A 24,772-nucleotide genomic window follows, 5' to 3' on the forward strand; every position below is an offset into this window, starting at 1 on the left:
ATGGGTGGAGCCAGAGGACACTGGGAGAGTGTTGAACGAATACTTCACATCCGTCTTCACCCAAGAGAATGAGGATGAAGGTATGGAATTTGGGGAGAGAGACTGCGAGGTTCCTGAGCAAATTGATATAGGGAGTGACAAGGTATTGGAGGTGTTGGCAGGCTTAAAAGTGGACAAATATCCAGGTCCGAATGATTTGTGTCCCAGACTGCTGAGGGAGGCAAGGGAGGAGATCGCAGGGGCTCTGACCCAAATTTTTAATTCCTCTCTGGCCACGGGGGAGGTGCCAGAGGACTGGAGAACAGCTAATGTGGTTCCGCTATTTAAGAAGGGTTGTAGAGATAAGCCAGGGAACTACAGGCCAGTGAGTCTCACGTCAGTAGTAGGGAAACTATTGGAGAAAATTCTGAAGGAGAGAATCTATCTCCACTTGAGAGGCAAGGTTTGATCAGGGATAGTCAGCATGTCTTTGTCAGAGGGAGGTCATGCTGAACAAATTTGATTGAATTTTTTGAGGAGGTGACCAGGTGTATAGATGAGGGTAGTTCAGTTGATGTAGTTTATATGGATTTCAGCAAAGCCTTTGACAAGGTCTCACATGGGAGACTTATAAAGAAGGCAAATGCACATGGGATACAGGGTAATTTGATAAGGTGGATTCAAAATTGGCTTAGTTGTAGGAGGGTGATGACAGAAGGATGCTTTAGTGGCTGGAAGCCAGTGTCCAGTGTCTTACCACAGGGATCTGTGCTGGGTCCCCTATTATTTGTCATTTATATAAACGATATAGATGACTATGTGGGGGGGAGGATTAGTAAGTTTGCGAATGACACAAAGATTGGCCGGGTGGTTAACAGTGAGGCTGAGTGTCTTGGGCTACAGGAAGATATAGACGGGATGGTCAAATGGGCAGATAAGTGGCAGATGGAATTTAACCCTGAAAAGTGTGAGGTGATACACTTTGGAAGGAGTAATTTGACAAGGAAGTATTCAATGAACAGCATGACACTAGGAAGTTCTGAGGAACAAAGGGACCTTGGCGTGTGTGTCCATAGGTCTCTGAAGGCAGAGGGGCATGTTAGTGGGGTGGTGAAAAAGGCATATGGGATACTTGCCTTTATCAATCGAGGCATAGATTACAAAAGTAGGGAGGTCCTGTTGGAGTTGTATAGAACCTTGGTGAGGCCAGAGCTGGAGTACTGTGTGCAGTTCTGGTCGCCACATTATAGGAAGGATGTGATTGTACTGGAAGGGGTGCAGTGGAGATTCACCAGAATGTTGCCTGGGATGAAACATTTAAGTTATGAAGAGAGGTTGGATAGACTTGGGTTGTTTTCATTGGAGCAGAGAAGACTGAGGGGCGACCTGATCGAGGTGTACCAGATTATGAGGGGCATGGACAGGGTGGATAGGGAGCAGCTGTTCCCCTTAGTTGAAGGGTCAGTCATGAGGGGACATAAGTTCAAGGTGAGGAGCAGGAGGTTTAGGAGGGATGTGAGGAAAAACTTTTTTACCCAGAGGGTGGTGACGGTCTGGAATGCACTGCCTGGGAGGGTGGTGGAGGCAGGTTGCCTCACATCCTTTAAAAAGTACCTGGATGAGCACTTGGCACGTCATAACATTCAAGGCTATGGGCCAAGTGCTGGTAAATGGGATTAAGTAGAAGGCCAGGTGTTTCTCACGTGTTGGTGCAGACTCAGTGGGCCGAAGGGCCAGCATTTATTGCCCATCCCTAATTGCCATCGAGAAGGTGGTGGTGAGCTGCCTTCCTGAACTGCTGCAGTCCATGTGGTGTAGGTACACCCACAGTGCTGTTAGGGAGGGAGTTCCAAGATTTTGACCCAGCGACAGTGAAGGAACGGCGATATTTCCAAGTCAGGATAGTGAGTGGCTTGGAGAGGAACCTCCAGGTGGTGGTGTTCCCATGTGTCTGCTGCCCTTGTCCTTCTTGATGGTAGTGGGCCTAGGTTTGGACGGTGCTGTCGAAGGAGCCTTGGTGAGTTTCTGCAATGCATCTTGTAGATGGTACACACTGCTGCCACTGTGCATCGGTGGCAGAGGGAGTGAATGTTTGTGGAATGTTTGTTTGGTGCCAATCAAGTGGGCTGCTTTGTCCTGGATGGTGTCCAGCTTCTTGAGTGTTGTTGGAGCTGCACTCACCCAGGGCAAGTGAGGAGTATTCCATCACATTCCTGACTTGTGCCTTGTAGGTGGTGAACAGGCTTTGGGGAATCAGGAGGCGAGTTACTCACCACAGGATTCCTAGCCTCTGACCTGCTCTTGTAGCCACAGTATTTATATGGCTAGTCCAGTTCAGGTTTTGGTCAATGATAACCCCAGGATGTTGATAGTGGGGGATCCAGTTATGGTAATGGCATTGAACATCAAGGGCAATGGTTAGATTGTCTCTTGTTGGAGATGGTTATTGCCTTGCAATATGTGTTGCAAATGTTACTTGCTACTTACCAGCCCAAGCCTGGATATTGTCTAGGTCTTACTGCATTAGGACATGGACTGCTTCAGCATCTGAGGAGTTGTGAATGGTGCTGAACTTCTGACCTTATGATGGGAGGAAGGTCATTGATGAAGCAGCTGAAGATGGTTGGGCCGAGGCCACTACCCTGAGGAACTCCTGCAGTGATGTCCTGGAACTGAGATGACTGACCTCCAACAAGTGCCGTTTGATAGCACTGTTGTTGATCCCTTCCATCTCTTTACTGATGATTGAGAGTAGACTGATGGGGTGGTAATTGGCCAGGTTGGAGTTGTCCTGCTTTTTGTGTACAGGACATACCTGGGCAATTTTCCACATAGTCGGGTAGATGCCAGTGTTGTAACTGTACTGGAACAGCTTGGCTAGGGGTGTGGCAAGTTCTGGAACACAAGTCTTCAGTACTATTGCTGGAATATAGGGGCCATAGCCTTTGCAGTGTCCAGTGCCTTCAGCCGTTTCTTGATGTCACGTGGAGTGAATTGAATTGGCTGAAGATCGGCATCTGTGATGATGGGGACCTCCGGAGGAGGCCGAGATGGATCATCCACTCAGCACTTCTGGCTGAAGATTGTAGCAAAAGCTCCAGCCTTTTCTTTTGCACTAATGTGCTGGGCTCCTCCATCATTGAGGATGGGGATATTTGTGGAGCCTCCTCCTCCAGTAAGTTGTTTAATTGTCCACCACCATTCACAACTGGATGTGGCAGGACTGCAGAGCTTAGATCTGATCCGTTGGTTGTGGGATCACTTAGCTCTGCCTATCGCTTGCTGCTTATGCTGTTTGGTATGCAAGTAGTCCTGTGTTGTAGCTGTACTAAATTGACACCTCATTCTTAGGTATGCCTGGTGCTGCTCCTGGCATGCCCTCCTGAACTCTTCATTGAACCAGGGTTGATCCACTGGCTTGATGGTAATGATCGAGTTGGGGATATGCCGGGCCATGAGGTTACAGATTGTGGTTGAGTACAATTCTGCGGCTGTTGGTGGCCCACAGCGCCTCAAGGCTGCCCAGTTTGGAGTTGCTAGATCTGTTTGAAATCTATCCCATTTAGCACGATGGTCGTGAGCTGTGAAGAAGGGTCATACGGACTTGAAACGGTAATTCTGTTTCTCTCTCCACAGATGCTGTCAGACCTGTTGCATTTTTCCAGCGTTTTCTGTTTTTGTTCCCCAGGGTCTCTGGATTACTAGCCCAGTGACAATATCACTACGCCTCTGCTTCCAATGGAATACGCAGCCAATGGAATAAAGATAAAAGCAAAATACTGCGGATGCTGGAAATCTGAAACAAAAACAAAAAAAAGCTGGAAAAACTCACCAGGTCTGACAGCATCTGCGGAGAGGAACACAGTTAACGTTTCGAGTCCGAATGACTCTTCATCAGAACGGAAGAGAAATAGAAATGAGGTGAAATATAAGCTGGTTGAGGGGGGGTGGGACAGGTGGAGCTGGATAGAGGACCAGTGATAGGTGGAGATTGCCAAAGATGTCATAGACAAAAGGACAAAGGGGTGTTGACAGTGGTGATATTATCTAAGGAATGTGCTAATGGTAACATTAAGGGTAGAAAGCAGGACCAGCAAGTGACAGATAGCCCTAGTGGGGCTGGGGTGGGGGGAAGGGATCGAAATAGGCTAAAAGGTGGAGATAAAACAATGGCTGGAAATAAATTTTAAAATAATAATAGAAATAGGTGGGAAAATAAAAATATATTAAAAAAATATAATAGTTATTCGACAAAAGGGGATCGGAAAGGGGGTGGGGATGGAGGAGAGAGTTCATGATCTAAAATTGTTGAACTCAATATTCAATCCGGAAGGCTGTAAAGTGCCTAGTCGGAAGATGAGGTGCTGTTCCTCCAGTTTGCGTTGAGCTTCACTGGAACATTGCAGCAAGCCAAGGATGGACATGTGGGCATGAGAGTAGGATGGTGTGTTGAAATGGCAAGCGACAGGAAGGTCTGGGTCATGCTTGCGGACAGACCGAAGGTGTTCCGCAAAGCGGTCACCCAGTCTGCGTTTGGTGTCTCCAATGTAGAGGAAACTGCATTGGGAGCAACAAATGCAGTAGACTAAGTTGAGGGAAGTGCAAGTGAAATGCTGCTTCACTTGAAAGGAGTGTTTGGGCCCTTGGATGGTGAGGAGAGAGGAAGTGAAGGGGCAGATGTTGTACCTTCTGCGGATGCATGGGAAGGTGCTGTGGGAGAGGGTTGAGGTGTAGGGGGTGATGGAGGAGTGGACCAGGGTGTCCCGGAGGGGACGGTCCCTACGGAATGCCGATTGGGGGGGGGTGAAGGGAAGATGTGTTTGGTGGTGGCATCATGCTGGAGTTGGTGGAAATGGTGGTGGATGATCCTTTGAATGCGGAGGCTGGTGGGGTGATAAGTGAGGACAAGGGGGACCCTATCATGCTTCTGGGAAGGAGGAGAAGGCATGAGGGCGGATGCGCAGGAGATGGGTCTGACACGGTTGAGGGCCCTGTCAACCACCGTGGGTGGAAAACCTTGTTTAAGGAAGAAGGAAGACATGTCAGAGGAACTGTTTTTGAAAGTGGCATCATCAGAACAGATGCGACAGAGGCGAAGGAACTGAGAGAATGGGATGGAGTCCTTACAGGAAGCGGGGTGTGAGGAGCTGTAGTCGAGGTAGCTGTGGGAGTCGGTGGGCTTGTAATGAATATTGGTGGACAGTCTATCACCAGAAATTGAGACGGAGAGGTCAAGGAAGGGAAGGGAAGTGTCAGTGATGGACCATGTGAAAATGATGGAGGGGTGGAAATTGGAAGCAAAATTAATACATTTTTCCAGGTTCAGACGAGAGCATGAAGCAGCACCGAAACAGTCATCGATGTACCGGAGAAAGAGTTGTGGGAGGGGGCCGGAGTAGGACTGGAACAAGGAATGTTCCACATACCCCATAAAGAGACAGGTATAACTAGGGCCCATATGGGTACCCATAGCCACACCTTTTTATTTGGAGGAAGCTAAGGAGAAATTGTTCAGTGAGAGAACAAGTTCAGCCAGACAGAGGAGAGTGGTAAAAGCTATGCTTCCAGTTAGCAGGATGTAGCAAAAGGTCTTCCCCAGCGATTTGTTCTGGATGTAGACATTTAAGGGGTCACTTTCCAAATTTGGCTTCCAACCAGAGCTACATGCACAAGGAGGGTACATCAGGAGGTTGGGTACAGAAACCAGTGACCTTTACAGGATTTCCTGAGCTTGGAAAATCTCAGGATGAGAGCTGTTGCCAGAATTCCCAATGCACGCACTGGGTGGGAGAATCTTATTCTTTAAATGAAATGCCAATATTTCCCCGCAAATCAAAAACAAAGATGTTAAGTTTTTCTTGAGATATTGTATTAGTGGTCCGACAGTTTTAGAGTGAAGCAACATGGTGATCACTGTCAGAACAAGTTATGATTCTGAAACGACAATCAAATTCAATGTCTGTTATTTCACATCATCACTATTGAAGAACAAGCTGTAAGCTTTCATTGACTGAATTCAAATGCCACAAATTAATAGGAGCTTCAGAACTCTTTTATTGTCTGGGTGTCTCATATAACTTTGCAATGGTGAATGATCGGTGCAATATTGGCATTGACTTTCCTGCTGTGAAGTCAATGCTTTTTCCATTGCAATGTTGGATTGACTAAATTATTTCATTTAAAGCAACAGTTATTGGCCACTCCACACGCTTCACACCTGTTAAAGCTTTATTATTATGATGCAGAGGATACTTGTTTGTGTCCACCATAGGATTTGGGTGGCTTAAAACTACATATTAGGGCAGACTTTTTAGCTTGGCGTGTGGGCATGCGCCCGACCTGATTGGATACGAAATCGCGCGAGATGACGTTAGGCGAGCATCCCGATGTCATCTCGCGCTCGCAGGATATTTCAGCCGGAAGTGCACCCGCCCCCCCCGACAATTAAGAGGGCAAGTGAGCCCATTAACGGAGCAATTGACTCTGATTTTTCATGGTCCATCCAACCTCAGGGTTGGCGGGCGGGGGAATCGGCCAGGTGGCCTTTACATTTTTTATGGAAGTTCATCCACGGGCGGGATGAGGTTTCCATTATTAAATAAAAGAAAAATAAATATCTACGGACAGCACTTTTTATCAAGTGTATGTTCAGGTGACTGATTGTGATACTTGCACATTTTTTTTCCTGATTTTTAAAAGTTTATTTAATGCTTTTTCAGATCTTCAGCTTCCCCGACGCAGCAGCTCTCTGCCTTCAGGGGGCTTTCTCTCAGTGTTTGCCTGCGTCTGCGCTGATGTCAGTGCCCACCCTCTTCCTGCCCCCCACCCCTGGCAGTGCTGAGATTCTCAGCGCGTGTTTCACTCTGGCTAGTCGATTAACGGCCAGCCAGTGTGAAATCGTGATTGCGGCCTGCAGTCCAATCCCTGCCATTCCCGGGCCTGCCGATCACGTCCGTCCACTGACTTAAAAATCCTACCCTTGAGGGACCTGTATTAATATCATGGTATCGGAATCAACCCAAAGCCCTTTGCTCCAATTCATGTGAAGTGCAGTTACTGAATGGGCTTTGATTGTGCTTTAGTGCCTGGAGTGGAGTTTGAACCCAGACCCATCTGACTACAGCTAACACAGCAGCACCCAGCTCCTAGATATTTATCTATCCTAAGTCCCATTATCCTCTATTGCTTTTTTCTTTCAGACATTTTTTAAAAAATCCTTTTTGTGGGATGTGAGCATCACTGGCATTTGTTGCCCATTCCTAAATCCTAAATGTTGAATCCAGTTGGTTCCTCCTCTTGATATTACCTTCAACTTTTCCAAATATCAACGGTACTTTGCCCTCTTCTACTGTGAAAATGGATACAAAGTGCTCGTTTCTGCCATTACATTTTTATCTATCACACCATCTGCGTCTGTCTCTAAAGGGCTCATTTCTCCCTCAGTCAGTCTCTTACTCTTAAAAATGTGTAAAACTAGTGTTTATGTTACTTGTACATTTTTCATATTCCTTTTTGTGGTTCTAATATACTTTATACCCCTTTATTCTTTCTATATTTCTCCCACTTCACTGGATAACCACTTTCTTGGCGTTTCTGTGAGCCACTACTTATACAGCCTCTTCCCTCCTCTGTTGGTCATGTATAGCTTGACTGTACAAGTAAAGATTTTGCACTTTAAGGGTATATGGATTGTACTCAATATTTCTTTGAATACCTCCCGCTGTTTCCTTTGTAGGTTTACTTAACAGCTCAGCTCAGCTTAACATGTTCAGCTCATGTCATATTCCTTCAAAGTCAGCCTCACTTAACTTTATAACCGTTGTTTGTGGGCAGTCTTTCTCCTCCTCAAACTTAACATCAAACTCGATCATGTTATGGTGCCTGTTTGCCAGATGCTCCCTCACTGTCAGATCACTAATTCATTCTGGCTGGTTACTGATTACCAAATCTAGTATGGCCTGGCTCAAATGTCACTTCTAAAACCTATTGCTTGAGAAAACTGCCCTGGAAACACTCGGGAAACTCATTCCCTTTCTGAATCGAGATATGCCATGCATCTGCCAGCCTTGTGAAAATTAAAATCTCCCACTGTAACCATTTTGCCTTTGCTACAAACTTTTCTGATCTATATATCTATGCACCCTGCTCCTACACTACTGCTGTCACAGCATCTGTAGACAACTCTCACCAGATTCTTGAATCCTTTGTTGTTTCTTAATTCAACCCAGTGTTTTCAATGCCTGCTCACCCATGTTGACATACTTGCTTTTAACTGCTATGCCCTTTAGCAATGTTGCTGCTCCCACTCCTTCCTCCATTTCCCAGTTCTTTCTAAACACCCTATAGTGTGGAACATTAAGCTGCTATTCATGCCCAGCTTGTAGCCAGGACTCTGTAAATGTGCATGGTAACCTTTGAGCTGAATTTCTGCTTCTAATTCACTTGCTTTATTCCTAATGCCACACAGGTTTTACAGAGGATTAGGATTTAATTACCAATCTCTGCTCTGCCCTTTGCACAGGTTGTTTTTCTGACAATTCTTAACTTCTCACACTTTTCCTTGTTTTTCCACACGTACTATTTTTACATCGGGTATATTATTAATTCCTATACTGTTATCCAGAATTGTCCTATTTATGTCTCCTATTGTACTTTGGCCTTTGCTCGTGTTCCTCCTATTTCCAATCTTAAAGTAATCAATTTTAACATTGTTTCTAGACAAAAAAAATCTCTGCCCCAGACTTTAGACATTGACTGTGCCACGCGCTATAGTCTTCGCCAGCCCCACGCGCTATAGGCTTCGCCAGCGTCACGCGCTATAGGCTTCGCCGGCGTCACGCACTATAGGCTTCGCCAGCGCCACGCGCTATAGGCTTCGCCGGCGCCACGCGCTATAGGCTTCGCCGGCCCCACGCGCTATAGGCTTCGCCGGCCCCACGCGCTATAGGCTTCGCCGGCCCCACGCGCTATAGGCTTCGCCGGCCCCACGCGCTATAGGCTTCGCCAACGTCACGCGCTATAGGCTTCGCCAGCGTCACGCGCTATAGACTTCGCCAGCGTCACGCGCTATATAAACCTTGCAAGTGCTTCACACCCTAAGTCTTGGGAATGTCCAACACTATAACCCTTAGTTGAGTCCCACACCATAGTCTTGGCTGGCGCTCTCTATTCTGTACTTTGAGCCTTCTCCAAGATTTGTCAACAGTAACTTTCTTTTGTCTCCGCTCTTGTGACTCTTGCCCTTTATCTGAATTCCAATATGAGGTAACTCTCTTACAGTCACACCCAAGATGAGAAAAGCCGTTTAACCTCTCGGTTTATCTATCCTCAAAGACTATAAGGTTACCCCCCTCTCCCACCAACCCCCACCCCCTAACACACTATTTAATTTATGTGGTGGACTCGAGGGCATTTTCTATTCCTGAAGCATGAATGGGATCATTTCCTGACATGGATGCAGCTGCTTATTGCCCGAGCAGAAAATGAGAAGAAATAGTTATAAATCTGGACAGCTGGGTCATCTTTCTAACCTCTTCCGAACTCTTTGATGTGCTACTGCATTGGTCTGTGAGGAATGCATTCAAATGATGCATAATCCTCTGTTTAGTCTAAGTCAACCAACATTTATCCCTTGTTTTAACATAATGCCCTGGTTTAAGTGCAAGGCAGTCAGTTCTATCAATCTGAACCTACCTCTCAGCAGTTGCAGGATGAAGCAGCCCAACACCAGCCTCTGAAGGGATGGACAATAGATGCCAGCCTGGCCAGTGACGCTCACATCCCAAGAATTTTATTTTTAAATCTTCTATGTAATGAGTATCATTCTTTTATTAAGCAATCGCCTGTTTGCTTTGTTCTGTACGTTAACAGTCGTGAGCCCGCATCTCACTTCAGCCTGTGTGAATATATAGAACACGCTTCTGTCCGTTGTAAGCTGCTGTAACAGTTTTAATACTCCGTCCTCTTTCATATCAGATAGTCAAACTATACTTCCTTGACGCCCCCCAGCCTCGTAAACTTTAATCTTTCTTTTCCTGCCATTTGATGGTGGAGCCAAACGCCACCGGCTACTGTGCCTGTGGCCTGGAAATTTGGCCGGAAAGATGGAAGATACAAGCTCGGCCAGATGGGCAGCTGCACAGGGAGGAAATTGCAACAAATAAACAGCAGGGGATCAAGCGTACGCGTTACAGACACTAAACAGTGACTGAGAGCGGGGCTTGAAGTTTGGCTAGCAGCAGAAATGAAATGACCCGTGCTTCTGCAGTTAAGTCAGACCATGAGCTTCCCAGCAAGAAACAGCTTGGCCTGGGAGCAGGCTCCATCTGTTCCCTCTCTGCAGCTAAGCATTTTAATTGATAGATGGCTAAATGACTAAACTACCTGTACGAAAGCATGCTGGCAGCGCAGGGAACAACAGAGACAGTAGTGATTGCAGCAATTGGCATCTGCTTGATTACATATTGAGGACATCTTAATTACACGACTAACACTGTCGAGGTACTTTTATTGGTTTATTTAAGGCCACAGAGGAAACAAAGGATATACACTGGCTTTGTGTCTGCCCAAGCAGGTGGCAGATGTAATACGCTGCGGGGAAGTGAGATATTATCGACTTTAGCAGGAGGGATGGAAAAGATGATGATGTTTTAAAAGGTGATGGGTTAGTAAATGTTGGAATTCAGAGGGATTTAATTGCCCGTGTACATGAATCTCAGGAGGCTAATGTACAGGCACAGTAAGCAACTAGGAAACCAAGTGGTGTTTTAGTTTTATTACAAGGGGATTAGTACAAGGAATTCTTGCTGCAATTGTACAGGGCTTTAGTGAGACCTCACCTGGAGTACTGTGGGCAACTGTGGAAGGATATACTTGTCTTAGAGGGAGTGCAACAGTCGATTCATTTGATTAATTCTTGGGATGATAGGGTTGCCCTATGGGAAGAATTTGAGTCGGATGGGCCTATACTCTGTAGTTTAGAAGAATGAGAGGTGATCTCATTGAAATGTACATGATTCTTAGAGATGCTTAACAGGGTGGGTGCTGCAAGGCTGTGTCCTATGGCTGCAGAGTCTCGAATACACGTTCACAGTCTCAATAAGGAGCTGGCCATTTAGGACTGAGCTGAAAAGAAGTTTCTTCACTCAGAGGGTGGTGAACCTTTGGAATTCTCGACCCCAGAGGGCTGTGGATTCTCAGACGTTGAATATAGTCAAGACTAAGGCTGAGACTTTCCGGCCCCATCAGTGGCGGGAGCCACTGCAAGAGATTCGGCGGCCCAACCAAACGCCCGTTGACTTTCAGAGGGACCGGATGATCCTAGTGGTGGGCAGGGCTGGAAAATCCCGCCCAAGATCCTAGTGGTGGGCAGGGCTGGAAAATCCCGCCCAAAGCCCGATAGATGTTTGGACACTAAGGAGATCAAGGGATATGGGGATAGGATGCGAAAGTGGAGTTAATGTACAAGTTCAGCTATTATATTGAATTTCGGAGCTGACTCAAGGGCCTGTATGGCCTACACCTGCTTCTATTTCTCATAGAGCACAGAGAGAGGCCTCTCAGCCCATCATTCCTAAGCTGACTCTTGGAAAGAGCTATCCAATTAGTTCCCCCCCCCGCCCCCAAACTTTCACTACAGCCCTGCTAATATTCCCTCCGTCCCAATTCTTTTCTGAAAGCTATTGTTGAATCTGCTTCCACCACCCTTCTGGGTAGCGCGTTCCAGATCGTACCAAGTCCCTGAATTAAACTATTTCTCCTCGTTGCGCTGCTGATTTTTTTTTTGGCAATTCTCTTAAATCCCTGCCCACTGATTACCAACTCTTCTGTCACAGGAAACAATCTCTCCTCATTCATCCCAGCAAAAACCTTCATGATTTTGAACACCTCTACCAAATCGCCCTTAGTGTTCTGTGCTGGAAGGAGAACAATCCCCCCCCCACCCCCCCACCCACTCCCCCCAGCTTCTCCAATCTCCCCACATGACAGGAGCTCCTCATCCTTGCTCCCAGTCTAGTAAATTCCCCTTCCTTCCCCCTCCCCATGTCGTCTCCTGCAGTGTACCTGCTGAGAGGGTTGAACCCAATATTCCAGCCAGGGCCAAGCCAGTGATGTTGGAAATCAGCAATTGAAAACAGAAAGCAGGAAAGGTGCTGAACCAGCATCTGAAAGGGAACGATTAGGAAATATTTCAGATGTGAGTCTTTATCAGTGATAAGACGGGTCAAATGAGGAAAGGCACCTTGGACTGATGGTAGCAGGGAAGGTGAACGAGTCTTGTTAGATTGTTACTGAAGTAATTTTTTTCAAGAAGTAATGGTCAGCCCCTGTCTAACACAGAGCAGTTAGATTGAGTGTTCTGTTTATCAAGGGAATGAGTACTATAACTACAATTAATGCACAGAATTTTCCCAGCCCAGCGGGGGCAGCTATGGAGGTGGGGGTGGGGGGAGGGGGGTGGTGACAGGGGAGGACATTGCACTAAAAACTTTGACTGGCTGCCTAATGTGCCCTCGCCTCCTCTTGCTTTCTCTGTAACTCTTTTTGAGTCAACCAATTATACTAAATCAACAAATAAAGGATAAAGCAAACACAGCCCCTAAGTCAGGTCAGCTGTAGAACCAAGGACAAAGTTTAAAGGAAACTTACAAACATTTAAACCAAAATGTGGTTAAAGGGATCGATAAAACACCCCAGTCCCCGTGGAAATGGGCACACAGTGTCACTGTCTTTATCAATTACATTGTTAAGGTTTGTTAATGTCAATTACATTGTTCTGGTTAACAGAAACAGGTGATGGATATTAATCACCTTTGAGCACGTATAAATAGGATATTTTTGACTCTTTGAGGGGGCTGCTCATCAAATTCTGGTTGTACTTCAGCCCCACACTCCTAATCTTTGGTCACCCGGTGTGGAGGAGGGGTGGGCAGATCTGAGGACCTCCTTCCTCAGAGGTCTGCTCCTAGGCCTGGCCAAGGTGACCACTAACAGGTCCAGGCAGCAGGCCATGGAGGGGGTCGTTAGACCCGGCTGTCTGGCCCCTTCCATGTCCCTGGAGAGGGAGCATATGGTGTCTGCTGGTACTCTTGAAACCTTCTACGATGGGTGGGTATCACAGGGGCTGGAGTGCATCACCAGCCCCGGAAACAACATTCTAATTTCATTCACTAAGACTCCGTTTAGAGTTTTGTTTTTTTTGGTACGGCGCCCCTCTAAGTGGCTCTCAATTAGTTGATTAGATCATTCGTTAATTAGTTTTATGAGATATTAAAAGAGCATATAAATAGGGGATAGCTGGGACACTGGGTGGAATTGGAGGTGAGCTGTGAGATTGAACAAGACAATAAACTCTCTCAATAAAGAAAAGCTCCGTGTCTTGATTTTGACTTTGCCAACTAGCTTGGATCCTGTTAACACACAGGGGTGTTAGCAACCTACCTGGTAGAGGTGGGAATGCAAACAGGCTAATTAAGGGCCCACTTAACAGTGATTGGCGCAGCACAGCAATTTTGCCAGAATGTGCGCTGTCCCTTCGCTGTGTCCACAGCCTCGCAGGCGAGAGGAGGTGGCTGTACAGCGGGAGGTCGAGACTGCGGTACAGCTGACGGATATCTAAATGTTTCCAACAGAAAATGGCAAGCCTGCTGTCTTCCCATATTACCGTTTTGCTGCTGAATGCGGAATTCCCTGGAGATGGTTGTCTCCGATCGCCATGGGCTTCATGAGGTCACAGCCGCTCCCCGATACTGGTGGCAGCTTGTACTGTCAAAGTGAAGCAATTACATGAATAAAGAACTTGCATTTCTATAGCACCTTTCATGGCCTCGGGACATCTCAAAGCACCTTCCAGCTGATGAAGTACTTTTGAAATGGAGTCACTGTTGTCATGGAGGAGGCAAGATCTCACTTCAGCCTCTATTAGTTTTATTACAGATGTGTTTAAGGGACTGCAGATTTTTTAGCAGTTTTACATTGTCCGGTGCTCAGGCTCCCAGCAGACATTCCTCATGGGTGACGTGTTCCACCACCACAACCACCATTCCCCCTGTCCCCCCACACTCCACTGCCCCCCCCACACTCCACCACACCCCTCCCCACCCACACACACACCCTTGTATCTGTAAGCCATTGATACATTGAAACAGGATTGTCTCAATGACTCATAAAACGATAGAACAATTGGGATCTGTCCAGGCCAGGGGTCCCCATTAACCAGTGGGCCCCATGCAGGTGAAGTGATGCCTGATTATAGCCCAACGGATGATGCACAGATTCTGCCTGTTTGAACACATTCGATCATTTGGAAGAGCTGTAACCTGTTAGTGTATCGTTGATGAGATCACAGGATGTTCCTGCTGATGGTCATGTGCCAACTGGAAATGAAACGTGCATTCAGCAAACCTTTAATTAACTTTTGTGTTTATGATCTCTCTCCATCCCATTTTCTCCCGAGGGTGGGGGTCTCTCTAAGGCGCTTGGTTCACTTAATTAACTTATTGCCCCTGATCATGATGGGGTGGGGGGGAGGTCCAATCCATATAGGACCAAAGTGGGGGAGGAATAACAGGGGTGTAGATTACACCACGTAAAAATATTGTAAGTTTACAAAAGTGTCATTACCACATTAAAACTTGGACTCTGGTTCAGTGAGTTAGAATCTGCAGTACTGAAACAGGCATTTAGCCCAACTGGTCTGCGCCACTGTTTATCATCTACAAATACCTCCTCCTCCTCTAATTACCACTTTAAAGTGATTGGCAAAAGGATCATAACCGACATGGGGAAAACATACCTCCCCACACTGAGCTGCTGTGATCAGGAATCAGCTGCCAAGTATGGTGGTGGACTCAGATTCACTAGTAACTTCCAAAAGGAAATTGGTTAAATGCTTGAAGGGGAAAGCAGGTCTGGTGGCACCATGGGTATCACCCCTGCCTCTGCACCAAAAGCTCCAGGTTCGAGTCCCGCTCCAGGATTTGATGGCCAAGAAGGCGTCTTCATTGCCATAAGACGTAGGAGCAGAAGTAGGCCATTCGGCCCATCGAGTCTGCTCCGCCATTCAATGAGACCATGGCGGATCTGATAACTTTACTTTCCTGCCTTTTCCCCATAATGTGGCCAAACAGGGTTGATTGTGAACCTGCAAATCCTTCCAACATGCCAATAGCTGGCGGTATGAGCAGGGGAGTCTCCTGGGCTTGATGTAGGGTGGCGCCCTTCAGGCTATAGCTTTAGGTTAGTGACCCGTTCCGGGAAAAAACAAGCTATGGAAGGCAGACATAAGCATGTGCTTTGTCTGCCTCATGCCTCCACAGACACAAGAAGTCTTCTAAACCTGAATCTTGGGGAAGGGGAAACAATTGAGGGGATTATGGGGAAAGAGCAGGAACCAACTGGACTTCTCTTTGAAAGAGCGAGCACAGATTCAATGGGCTGAATGGCCTCCTTCTAAGCTGTACTAACATTCTATAACTGACACCCTATACCCTTCTCCCTCCCTCATGTATGGATCACATCCCTTTAGTGTGGCACTCAGATGTAGGACTTGATCTTCATTAAGAAAAGTTAAAGAATTACTAAAATTTTGTAAATTTAGTACTTTGCTCACTGTGTGTTGCAGTACAGTATAAGTTTCTCACCATGGCTGGTTGCTCCCGGTATCCTCTACAGATAGAGTTTGCCTGTAATTGATTGGTTGACTTACGACCCCTTTGTTTCAGGAGGCCGTGCTAAAAGCCATCGTACCCCCGGCCACTCCATGTGAGCACTGAACGTTGCAGGAGGTCCCAGACGCACCGATGGTTTTTGGCAGCACCGCAGAGGCATGTCACAGGCTCGATTCCTTATTCTCCTTGTAGCATTGTCCATGAATTTTCAGGTAAGAACACCATCTTCTTCCTAAACAGCCCAAGCTGGTTAGGCAAGCATGCTTGTAAATGTGTTGGAGGAGGTTCAGAGGAGGTTTACTAGATTGACACCGGGAATGAGTGGGTTGTCTTATGAGGAAAGGTTGGACAGACTGGGCTTGTTTCCACTGGAGTTTAGAAGAGTGAGGGGTGATTTGATTGAAGTTTATAAGATCCTGAACGGCCTTGACAAGGTGGATGTGGAAAGGATGTTTCCTCTTGTGGGTGAGTCCAGAACTAGGGGGGCACTGTTTTAAAATTAGGGGTCGTCCTTTTAGGACAGAGATGAGGAGAATTTTTTTCTCTCAGAGGGTTGTGTGACTTTGGAACTCTCTACCTCAGAAGGTGGTGGAGGCGGGGTCACTGAATATTTTTAAGGCAGAGGGAGATAGAATCTTGTTAGGCAAGGGAATCAAAGGTTATCGGGGTTAGATGGGAATGTGGAAATCGAAACACAAACAGATCAGCCACAGGCTTGAGAGGCCGAATGACCTACTTCTGCCCCTATTTCATATGTTCGTGCATCTAAATTGATGGTATTTGAAAGCAGCTCCTTGCTATTTACCTGTGGCTTTGGTCTGTGATGAGTGAACTCTGTCAGGCAGTGCCGGCTAACAGGTATGTATCAATGTACTAACGTGCAACCAAAGCCCCTGTCAATGGGCTATTTTTTTAATATTCATTCTCGGGATGTGGGCATCACTGGCAAGGCTGGCATTTATCCTGAGCATCTTGGAGACCTGAGCGAGAATAATCAAACTGACCTGGAGAATTATAACCAAACATAGAGCAAAACGCTTCCTAAGAGCCTGCACGCCAAGGGTTAGATTAGGAGGCAAGATTACACAAAGCAGAGTTGCATTTTCCCTGAAACTTGGAAGGTGAATGAATCGACATTTTCAAGATATTAAGGGGGACAGATTGACAGAAACTGTGGCCAGGATTTCCTGAGACTGGAAAACCGCAGCCTATGGCCTCCCCAGTTAGGAAGCCCAGGATGAGGTGGGTGGGGGGCGGTTTGGTCTAAAATTCGAGCCCCACCTTTCAGGAGTGAAATTAGGAAACACTTCTACACACAAAAGGGTGATGGGAATTTGGAACTCTCTTCCACAAATGGCATTTGATGCTAGATCAAGGGATATTGAGCGAAGGTATATGGAGTTAGGTCACAGATTAACCATGATTCTCATTGAATGCCAGAACAGGATGGAGGGGCTGAATGGCCTCCTGCTCTTCTGGCTTTCCTGTGTCCTAGAAACAGGTAAAGTGTGCATGCCTCAGCTGGGAAAAAAACGATGATGACAATATCGGCCGGGAGCAATTAAAGTATAATTTTAGTGGTTAGTATAATAAAAACAGGCAGAGGGATCCGTTCACTATCACATAGACAAGATATTGAGGAAGATAAGCTATTAATATATCTACTCATCAAAGGATTGAAGAACTGATTGGTCAAGGACATGTTTGAGGGAAGTATCTTTGAAGTAAAACTTTAAGACTCTTTATGTAAATGGGCTGTTTTCGAAGGATTCAGGAACTGATACATCATGAGGTCTTACCTGTGACCTGTATCTTTGGTGTAAGCAAATTAGAGTGTACAAAGGAGTGTCATTTTCAGGAATGAGTTGGAGAGCGCAAAAGGCAGGGAGGTCTAAATGCTACTGTCAGTACAGTTGGAGACTGATCACCTGTGTTGTATATGAATAAAGCCTGTTCATTACACTCCTCCAATATCAAATGTCTCCTGCTGACTTGAAGTATATCGTTGTGAACCATGGGAGGAAGGAGGTTGATTATACAGTGGATCCAACCAATCCCTAGTTGGCCCTTGAGAAGATGGTGATGCTGCTAGTGATTGGCCACTTTCTCCTGGCTCTGAGGGTTTTGCCTTCTCTCAGGACAACAAAGATGGCATTGTTCCACCCCCTCAGATGCCCACACAGGTGGACAGAAGCCAAGCAGCCAAAACTGTGGCCAGAGATTGGCTTCCCTTTGTTCTCACTTTCCACCCCACCAGCCTCCATATTCAAAAGATATCCTCCGCCACTTCCGTCACCACCAGCATGGATCTATCCCAGGATTCCAGTGGTAGGCTCACCAACTCTGGTTGGCCAAGTTCCTGGCTGTTTCAACAGATGACTTCCTGTCTCCAAGCCACGCCCCCACACCCAACATACGGATGCTCATTGGGCCCCTTCTTCCCCACGGCTAATTGGAAAACAAAGAAAGTCTTCATTACCCCAACTGGACGGTTCTCAACTGTCAATCAAACAGCCCTTTAGCCACAATAAACAAATATGTGCAAAGAAAATGAAAAAACTATGCACTGTTTATTTGACCATCCAATGATCTGTCTTCTGGGTTTTGCTTGCAACAGTGTCCAGGAAATTAGTCTTCCATTTCTGTAGTCTCCAGGCCAATCCTGGAGGGTTGGCAACGTGACTCAGTTGGCCCTGAGACCAGTGCTACCAGTGTCCCGAGAGGTTTGTTATATAGCACAAGTCATCTATACCTTGGAGCCCAGGGCTACAGATACACATAGAAGAATTAAAATGGAACTGAGGATAGATCTAAAAATGGCAAAAGGGGATGCACAATAGTAAGTTTAATTGAATAGGACCGAAAAGAGAGACATGTCGGCTGAAGCTACTCATCTTGTACTCATCAGGACAAACACAAGAATGCCAAATTTCAAACAATCACAACAATTTGTACTACAGGGAAAAAAGGTTGTTGATTGGTTGGCCAATCCAATCAGCACCTTTCGCCCCTGCAGTAAAAATTGTGATGGTTTGAAATTTGGTATTCTTGTGTTTGTCCCGATGAGTGGAAGATGAACAGCTTCTGCAACATGTCTCTCCCTTCATCCATATTTAAGCTACGTCCTGCCAAGCGACTGCAGGTCTAATTGACTTCTCAGTCAAAACTCTGATTTGTGTTATCGGAAATATTGTTGCAAAGTTTGTAATTTTCTGTTGCTGGAAGCAACCAAAACTCGGCTGGATTATAAAACCACGGCCGTATAATGCAGTGGTTGAATAGGTCGGATGTCAAAATCCTAGAGGTGTCTGTTGGTGAAGTTGGCTTAACTCTTTTGTTCGAAATTCTTCTTTTCTGCCATTTTATCAGCGATTAGGCCTTCCCAAATTGACCAAACTTACACCCGTGTTAACCTGGCGGACAGAGGAAAAGCGTTTGAACGTGTTAAATGTCACCGACATGGATCAGGTAGCTCTTGACGCAGGTGTTGTTAACTAAGATAGAAGAGCAAACTTGCATTTAAAGCATCTTTCACGATCTCAGAACACTCCAAGCCGCTTTACAGCCAGCGGGGTACTTTTGAAGTGCGGGCAAATACGACAGTCAGTCTGTGCACAGCAAGATCCCACCATTAACAGATGAGAATAGTGATCAATCGACCTGTTTTTGGTGGTGAGGTAAGAAACGGTCAGGGTTTCAGTAAAACACCACCCCCCCCGCCGCCCCCTGCCCCCATGAAGTACTTTCTTTGAAATGTAGTTGTTGCCATGCACCAAATTGTGCACAGTAAGATCCCATGAACAGCAATATGATCACGATCATTTTTTTGTTTACTGATGTGGGCTTGGGTTTCCTCAAAATACTATCGCGTAACCAAGCGGACAGGGCCACGGTTTAAAGCCACATCCGAGAAACAGCGCCTCCGACAGTGCAGCATTCCCCTGGTACTACACTGGATTGCCTGCCTGGATTATACGCTCAGCACAAAAGCAAAATACTGCTGGAAAGCTGAAATAGTAACAGAAAATGCTGGAAATTGCTCAGCAGTTCAGGCAGCATCTGTGCAGAGGGAAGCAAAGTTAATATTGCAGGTTGATGAACCAACACGTTTCTTGAACGTTCTTACTAAAAGGGAAGGGGACCCACCATGATTAACATCTTTATGATGAGAGTGTCCTGTGTCACTCAGGCACAGTGTAAGTGTTCACAATTGTGCGGTGATGTTGTTTAAAAAATTTAGACAGTATACAATATATCATGGAAAAGTTTGAAATATTAATCCTCTGTTGGCTGAGAGGGACTAAAACCATTTCACTGTGTGCACTGGTTCTCCTCATCAGAATGTCAGTAATGTCCTGGACCCGGCCTCACTGTGTTTCTCCCAGTCTGCCCCAGGTGGTGCCTCTCTCCTGCTGCTAGTAGACTAAGCAGGAATAGTGACGGGAAGAGAGAACTGTTTAGCCCTTTAACTACAGGAGACTCAGTGAGGTTCAAACAGAGAGAAAATGCATGGCAGGGAAAGGGGGCTTTGTAATCCAGCGTCATCTAAATGAGCTGCTGTGGTACAGCAGCTGCAGCCTGTGTGTAACCACCCTAACCAATCCCTCGAAACAAAGCTCGACATTTCTCCTTTGTACAGTATAGCGCATGTGGAAACTGAGCAGGAAATTCAATCCTAGTGTAAAACTGGTCTGAGTGTAAAACTGGTGCTGTACCTTTTCCCTCTTTCACGGGATGTGGGCTTCGCTGGCTGGGCCAGCATTTATTGCCCATCCCTAATTGCCCTTGAGAAGGTGGTGGTGAGCTGCTTTCTTGAACCGCTGCAGTCCCTGTGGTGTAGGTACAGCCACAGTGCTGTTAGGGAGGGAGTTCCAGGATTCTGACCCAGTGACAGTGAAGGAACCCCAAATATCCCTTCAAGATCCTAATGAGTGACTAGGCTTAAAATCGCACCACCCTGACCACCCTTGCCACCTGGCAATCCCCCACCCCCACCCCGGGATCCGTGACTCAGCTGGTAAGAAAACTTGGCAAATAGTTCATTGCAAACAGACAGCCTATAGGCAGTCAGCCTCCAGGCAGATCCTTGGAGCCAGAACCTCTGACCCCAGACGTCACCATCTTCTCCACATGTACTGCCCCCGTGGTCACTGTCACTTTCCCCCAGGCATCTGATGATGTTGCCTCCACATCCCATGTGATAATCCTCGCACCCACCGCCACCATATAGCCGTGATGATATGAGCAGCGCCATCTTTGGTCCTGGCAGCTGCCTGTTCTGTCGCTCGCAATGGCGTAATGGAATAAAACAGTAGGACAGTGTTAGCAACCAAATGCAACCAATTAAAGTACAGCCCCCGTTGCCTTTAATTACCCAGCATTGAAAGTAACTCTTTTCCCAAATCCTTCCCATAGAGAAAGAAAATTTAAAAAAAACCCAAAACACTACAGTCAGGATAGCTAATGAGTGGCTGCCATGATCTCCAAATATTGGCCTGTGAAAAAGCTGTTTCTATTGTCGCCTTATTACATGAGCTAGGTCAGCAGAGAGACAGAACATTAAAATCCCTCCTGGTGAACTCCTATCGCAGCCACAGATTGACTCCAAGTCCTCCTGTGTAGATGACATTGTTCACTCATCATGGGCCACCTATTACCAGCCTGAGCAGATGGGACGGATGTTAATGAGAATCTCAAAGCTCAAAATGATAGTAATTTACCAGCAAAATAAATTATTAGCACCATTATCAATTGTGTGGGATTTTCACAAACTCATGCTCTGAATTGTGCCTGTACTGTGGCCCTTTTGGACAGAGGAGTGTAGGCGAATTCTACCATTCTGTTATTCTGTTCGCGATTCACGGGAGGTGCCCAGTGGAAAGGGGGAAAGGACAAACCCTGGAATGGGTGCCAGGTCACTCCTTAGGGTTCATGGGTTTTATGGTACACACCCACTGGCGCTACCCATGATGGAGTGTGTGGGGGACGGTGGGGGGTACAGTCCCACCGCCACGGGCTCACAAGGGGTGTACCGTATTTACTCATGTAAACGTCGAATCTTTGAGACCAGTTTTTTAGGCCAAAAGTCATGGGGTCAACTGTTACATGGATAATATTTTTGAGAGGTTGGCGTGTGTTCTTGATACAGGCCCAAGTGAAATCTCAAGAAGGTCATTGCAATGGAATAAAGTAAAAACCAACACCACTAAAAATTCATATTAATTATCGTTCATAATCTGATCAGTTTAAGAATTTGAATAAATAAAAACAGAATGTAAACATATAAATGTTTTAAGTGTTACTTACTGTTTTTTTAAATTATTTTTATTAGTATTTATTCATTTACATGGAATATCTCCAGGATTATACTTTGGCTCTGCAATTTCTGAGCTTGGTTCCTGAAACTCTAAAGTGAACTTTTACAGGAGGTATATGAAAAATTTGTTTTTTAAGGTCAAAAATCATTGGGTTGATTTTATACATGAGATTGACTTTAATATGAGCATATATGATCATTCCTAGGGTTACCACATTATAATTGTGGTTCACAGTGGGGTACAGTTTCAGCGCCTGGGCCAGTGTCATTGTACATCCCCACAGGCACTGGCTCCTTACTGCTTGCTGGCAACCTGTGTAGGCTTTGCAGCAACACCCCAGAGGGGGTGAGTTTTGGAGAAGCTTCTCCAGCAAAGGTCATCTCAAAACCCGCTCTCTACGTGAACCTCCAGATGCCACTGGAGCAGAACACGGCCAAGGAGATCTACCTCAGCCCATCCAAAGTGAAGAAATTTGAGCTCACTATGGGTATGAAGGAGCAGACTAAAGGTCTGGGACTCTCAGAGACAGTGGGTTTGGTAGGAGAATAAATGCTTTAAAATGGGTTTAAAGATTGTATCCATAAATGTGCGTAGCATTAAATCTACTACGCGATGTGTTGCGACCTTGGACTACCTAGCCAAGGTCAAAGCTGACCTGTTGTTTCTGCAGGAGTGTGCGATACCGCACCTCAGCTCCTACAGGCAATGGTCACGATGGTGGTCCCACGGGCCATCGATCTGGTCGGGCGGAAACGACTCTCGTTCCTCCGGCCTGGGTATTCTGCTGCGGGGAGGCAACTTCACCGTCTCCGAGGTCAAGGAGGTGGTGGGCGGGCGACTCCTCGTAGCAGACGTAATGTACAAGAACGCTCCACTCCGGTTAATTAACGTGTATGGCCCGGCACAAGGGGCTGAGCGGCTGGAGGTTTTTCAGCAGCTCCCACTGCTGCTGGCGACCTCCAGGCCGGTCATTCTGGGCGGTGACTTCAACTGCATCATCGATGCGGCTGGACGATCCGGCAGGGCCGGCAGCAGATTGGACGCTACGTCCAGATCCCTGATGGAAACAGTTAAGGATGCCAAGCTGCACGACGTCTTCAGCAACCCTGCAGACGGAGCGCAGCGTAGATACACCTGGTCGCGGCCAGACGGGTCCATTCGTTCCAGGATAGACTTCCTGTTTGTGTCCCGTGCATTCACAGTCAGATCCACCGAGGTCAAGCCGGTGTTCTTCTCTGACCACTGCCTCCTACTGGCGGACTGCCACTTGGAGACGGACCTGAGGGTGGGCAGGGGGGCATGGAAGCTAAATGTGCAACTGCTGACCCCAGAGAACATTGAGGAGCTCAAGAGGGATTACAAAGGTTGGAGAACCGTGAAACCCCTCTTTGAGTCCCTGACACACTGGTGGGAAGTGATCAAGGGAAGCATCAAGAGGTTTTTCATCCGCAAAGGCACCCAGAAAGCTAGAAAGGAACAGAGGGAAATGTCCCGACTCCAGGAAAAGATGCAGAATCTGCTCCGGCTGCAGTCGATGGGGGTCGATGTCAAGGAGGAGCTCCAAGAGGTGAAGGGCCAGCAAGCCTCGCACTTTGCCTCGGAGGCCTCCAAGATCATCTTCCGTTCCAGGGTCCGCTCCGTGGAGCAGGATGAGACGTGCTCACGTTTCTTCTTCCAAAAGGTACACAGAGAGAGCTCTGTGATCAGCAGCCTGAAGGAAGAAGACGGCTCAGTAAAGTCATCACGGTCCGACATTCTGAGGATCAGCAAATCCTTTTATGCCGGATTGTATGACGTGAAGCCCACGGACAGCACGGCCTCCCAGTCCTTCCTGTCCTCTATCACGGAGGTCTTAGACCACAGTACGCGGGAGAGCCTAGACAAACCGCTAACTCCTGATGAACTGACTAAGGCCCTTGAGTCCTTCGAGAAGAGTAAAACTCCCGGAAGCGACGGCTTGCCGGCGGAGTTGTATTCGGCTCTGTGGGACTTGGTCGGCCCAGACCTGCTAGGAGTGTACGAGAGTATGATCCTGGCCGGCAGCATGTCAGAATCCATGAGGAAAGGCATCATCACCCTCATCTACAAGCACAAGGGGGAAAGGGAGGAAATTAGAAATTGGCGACCCATTTCACTGTTGAATATGGACTATAAGATTCTGTCCAAGGTCATCGCCAATCGGGTCAAATCCGCTCTGGAATTGGTGATTCACCCTGACCAGACCTGCTCTGTGCCGGGCAGGAAGATCTCTGACAGCCTGGCGCTGCTCAGGGATACGATTGCCTATGTACAGGACAGGGGTGTGGATACCTGCCTCATCAGCTTGGATCAGGAGAAGGCCTTTGACAGAATATCGCACACCTACATGGGGGATGTGCTCTCCAAAATGGGGTTTGGGGAGGGAATTCGAAATTGGATCCAACTGCTCTACACTAACATCAGTAGCGCAGTCTCAATCAATGGGTGGGAAACAGATAGCTTTCCGATTAAATCTGGAGTCAGGCAGGGCTGTCCTCTCTCGCCTGTCCTTTTCGTGTGTTGCATAGAACCCTTTGCCGAGTCCATCAGGAAGGATCCGGGCATAAGAGGAGTGACGATCCCAGGCAGTGGAGGCACTCAGGTAAAAGCCTCCCTGTACATGGACGACGTCGCCGTCTTCTGCTCGGATCCGCTGTCGGTGCGCAGACTGATGCACATCTGCGACCAGTTCGAACTGGCCTCGGGAGCCAAGGTAAATCGTGGGAAGAGCGAGGCCATGTTCTTTGGGAACTGGGCTGACCGATCCTTTGTCCCCTTCACTGTCAGGGC

The 24,772-nt window shown here is 47.0% G+C and overlaps 1 protein-coding gene across 2 annotated transcripts in view; it reads left to right on the forward strand.

The window, feature by feature from the left end:
• gcgra (glucagon receptor a) overlaps positions 1-24,772 on the forward strand; it is an 88,389-nt gene that overhangs the window by 40,838 nt on the left and 22,779 nt on the right. For both annotated transcript variants that reach the window (XM_078571238.1, XM_078571239.1), the window contains exon 2: positions 15,702-15,859. In XM_078571238.1, coding sequence (XP_078427364.1) covers positions 15,806-15,859 — 54 coding nt within the window. In that variant the 5' untranslated portion in view covers positions 15,702-15,805. The remainder of the gene's footprint in view (positions 1-15,701; positions 15,860-24,772) is intronic.

Source organism: Cetorhinus maximus, chromosome 24 (assembly GCF_964194155.1).
Source record: "Cetorhinus maximus chromosome 24, sCetMax3.hap1.1, whole genome shotgun sequence".
Taxonomy (NCBI): Eukaryota; Metazoa; Chordata; class Chondrichthyes; order Lamniformes; family Cetorhinidae; genus Cetorhinus; species Cetorhinus maximus.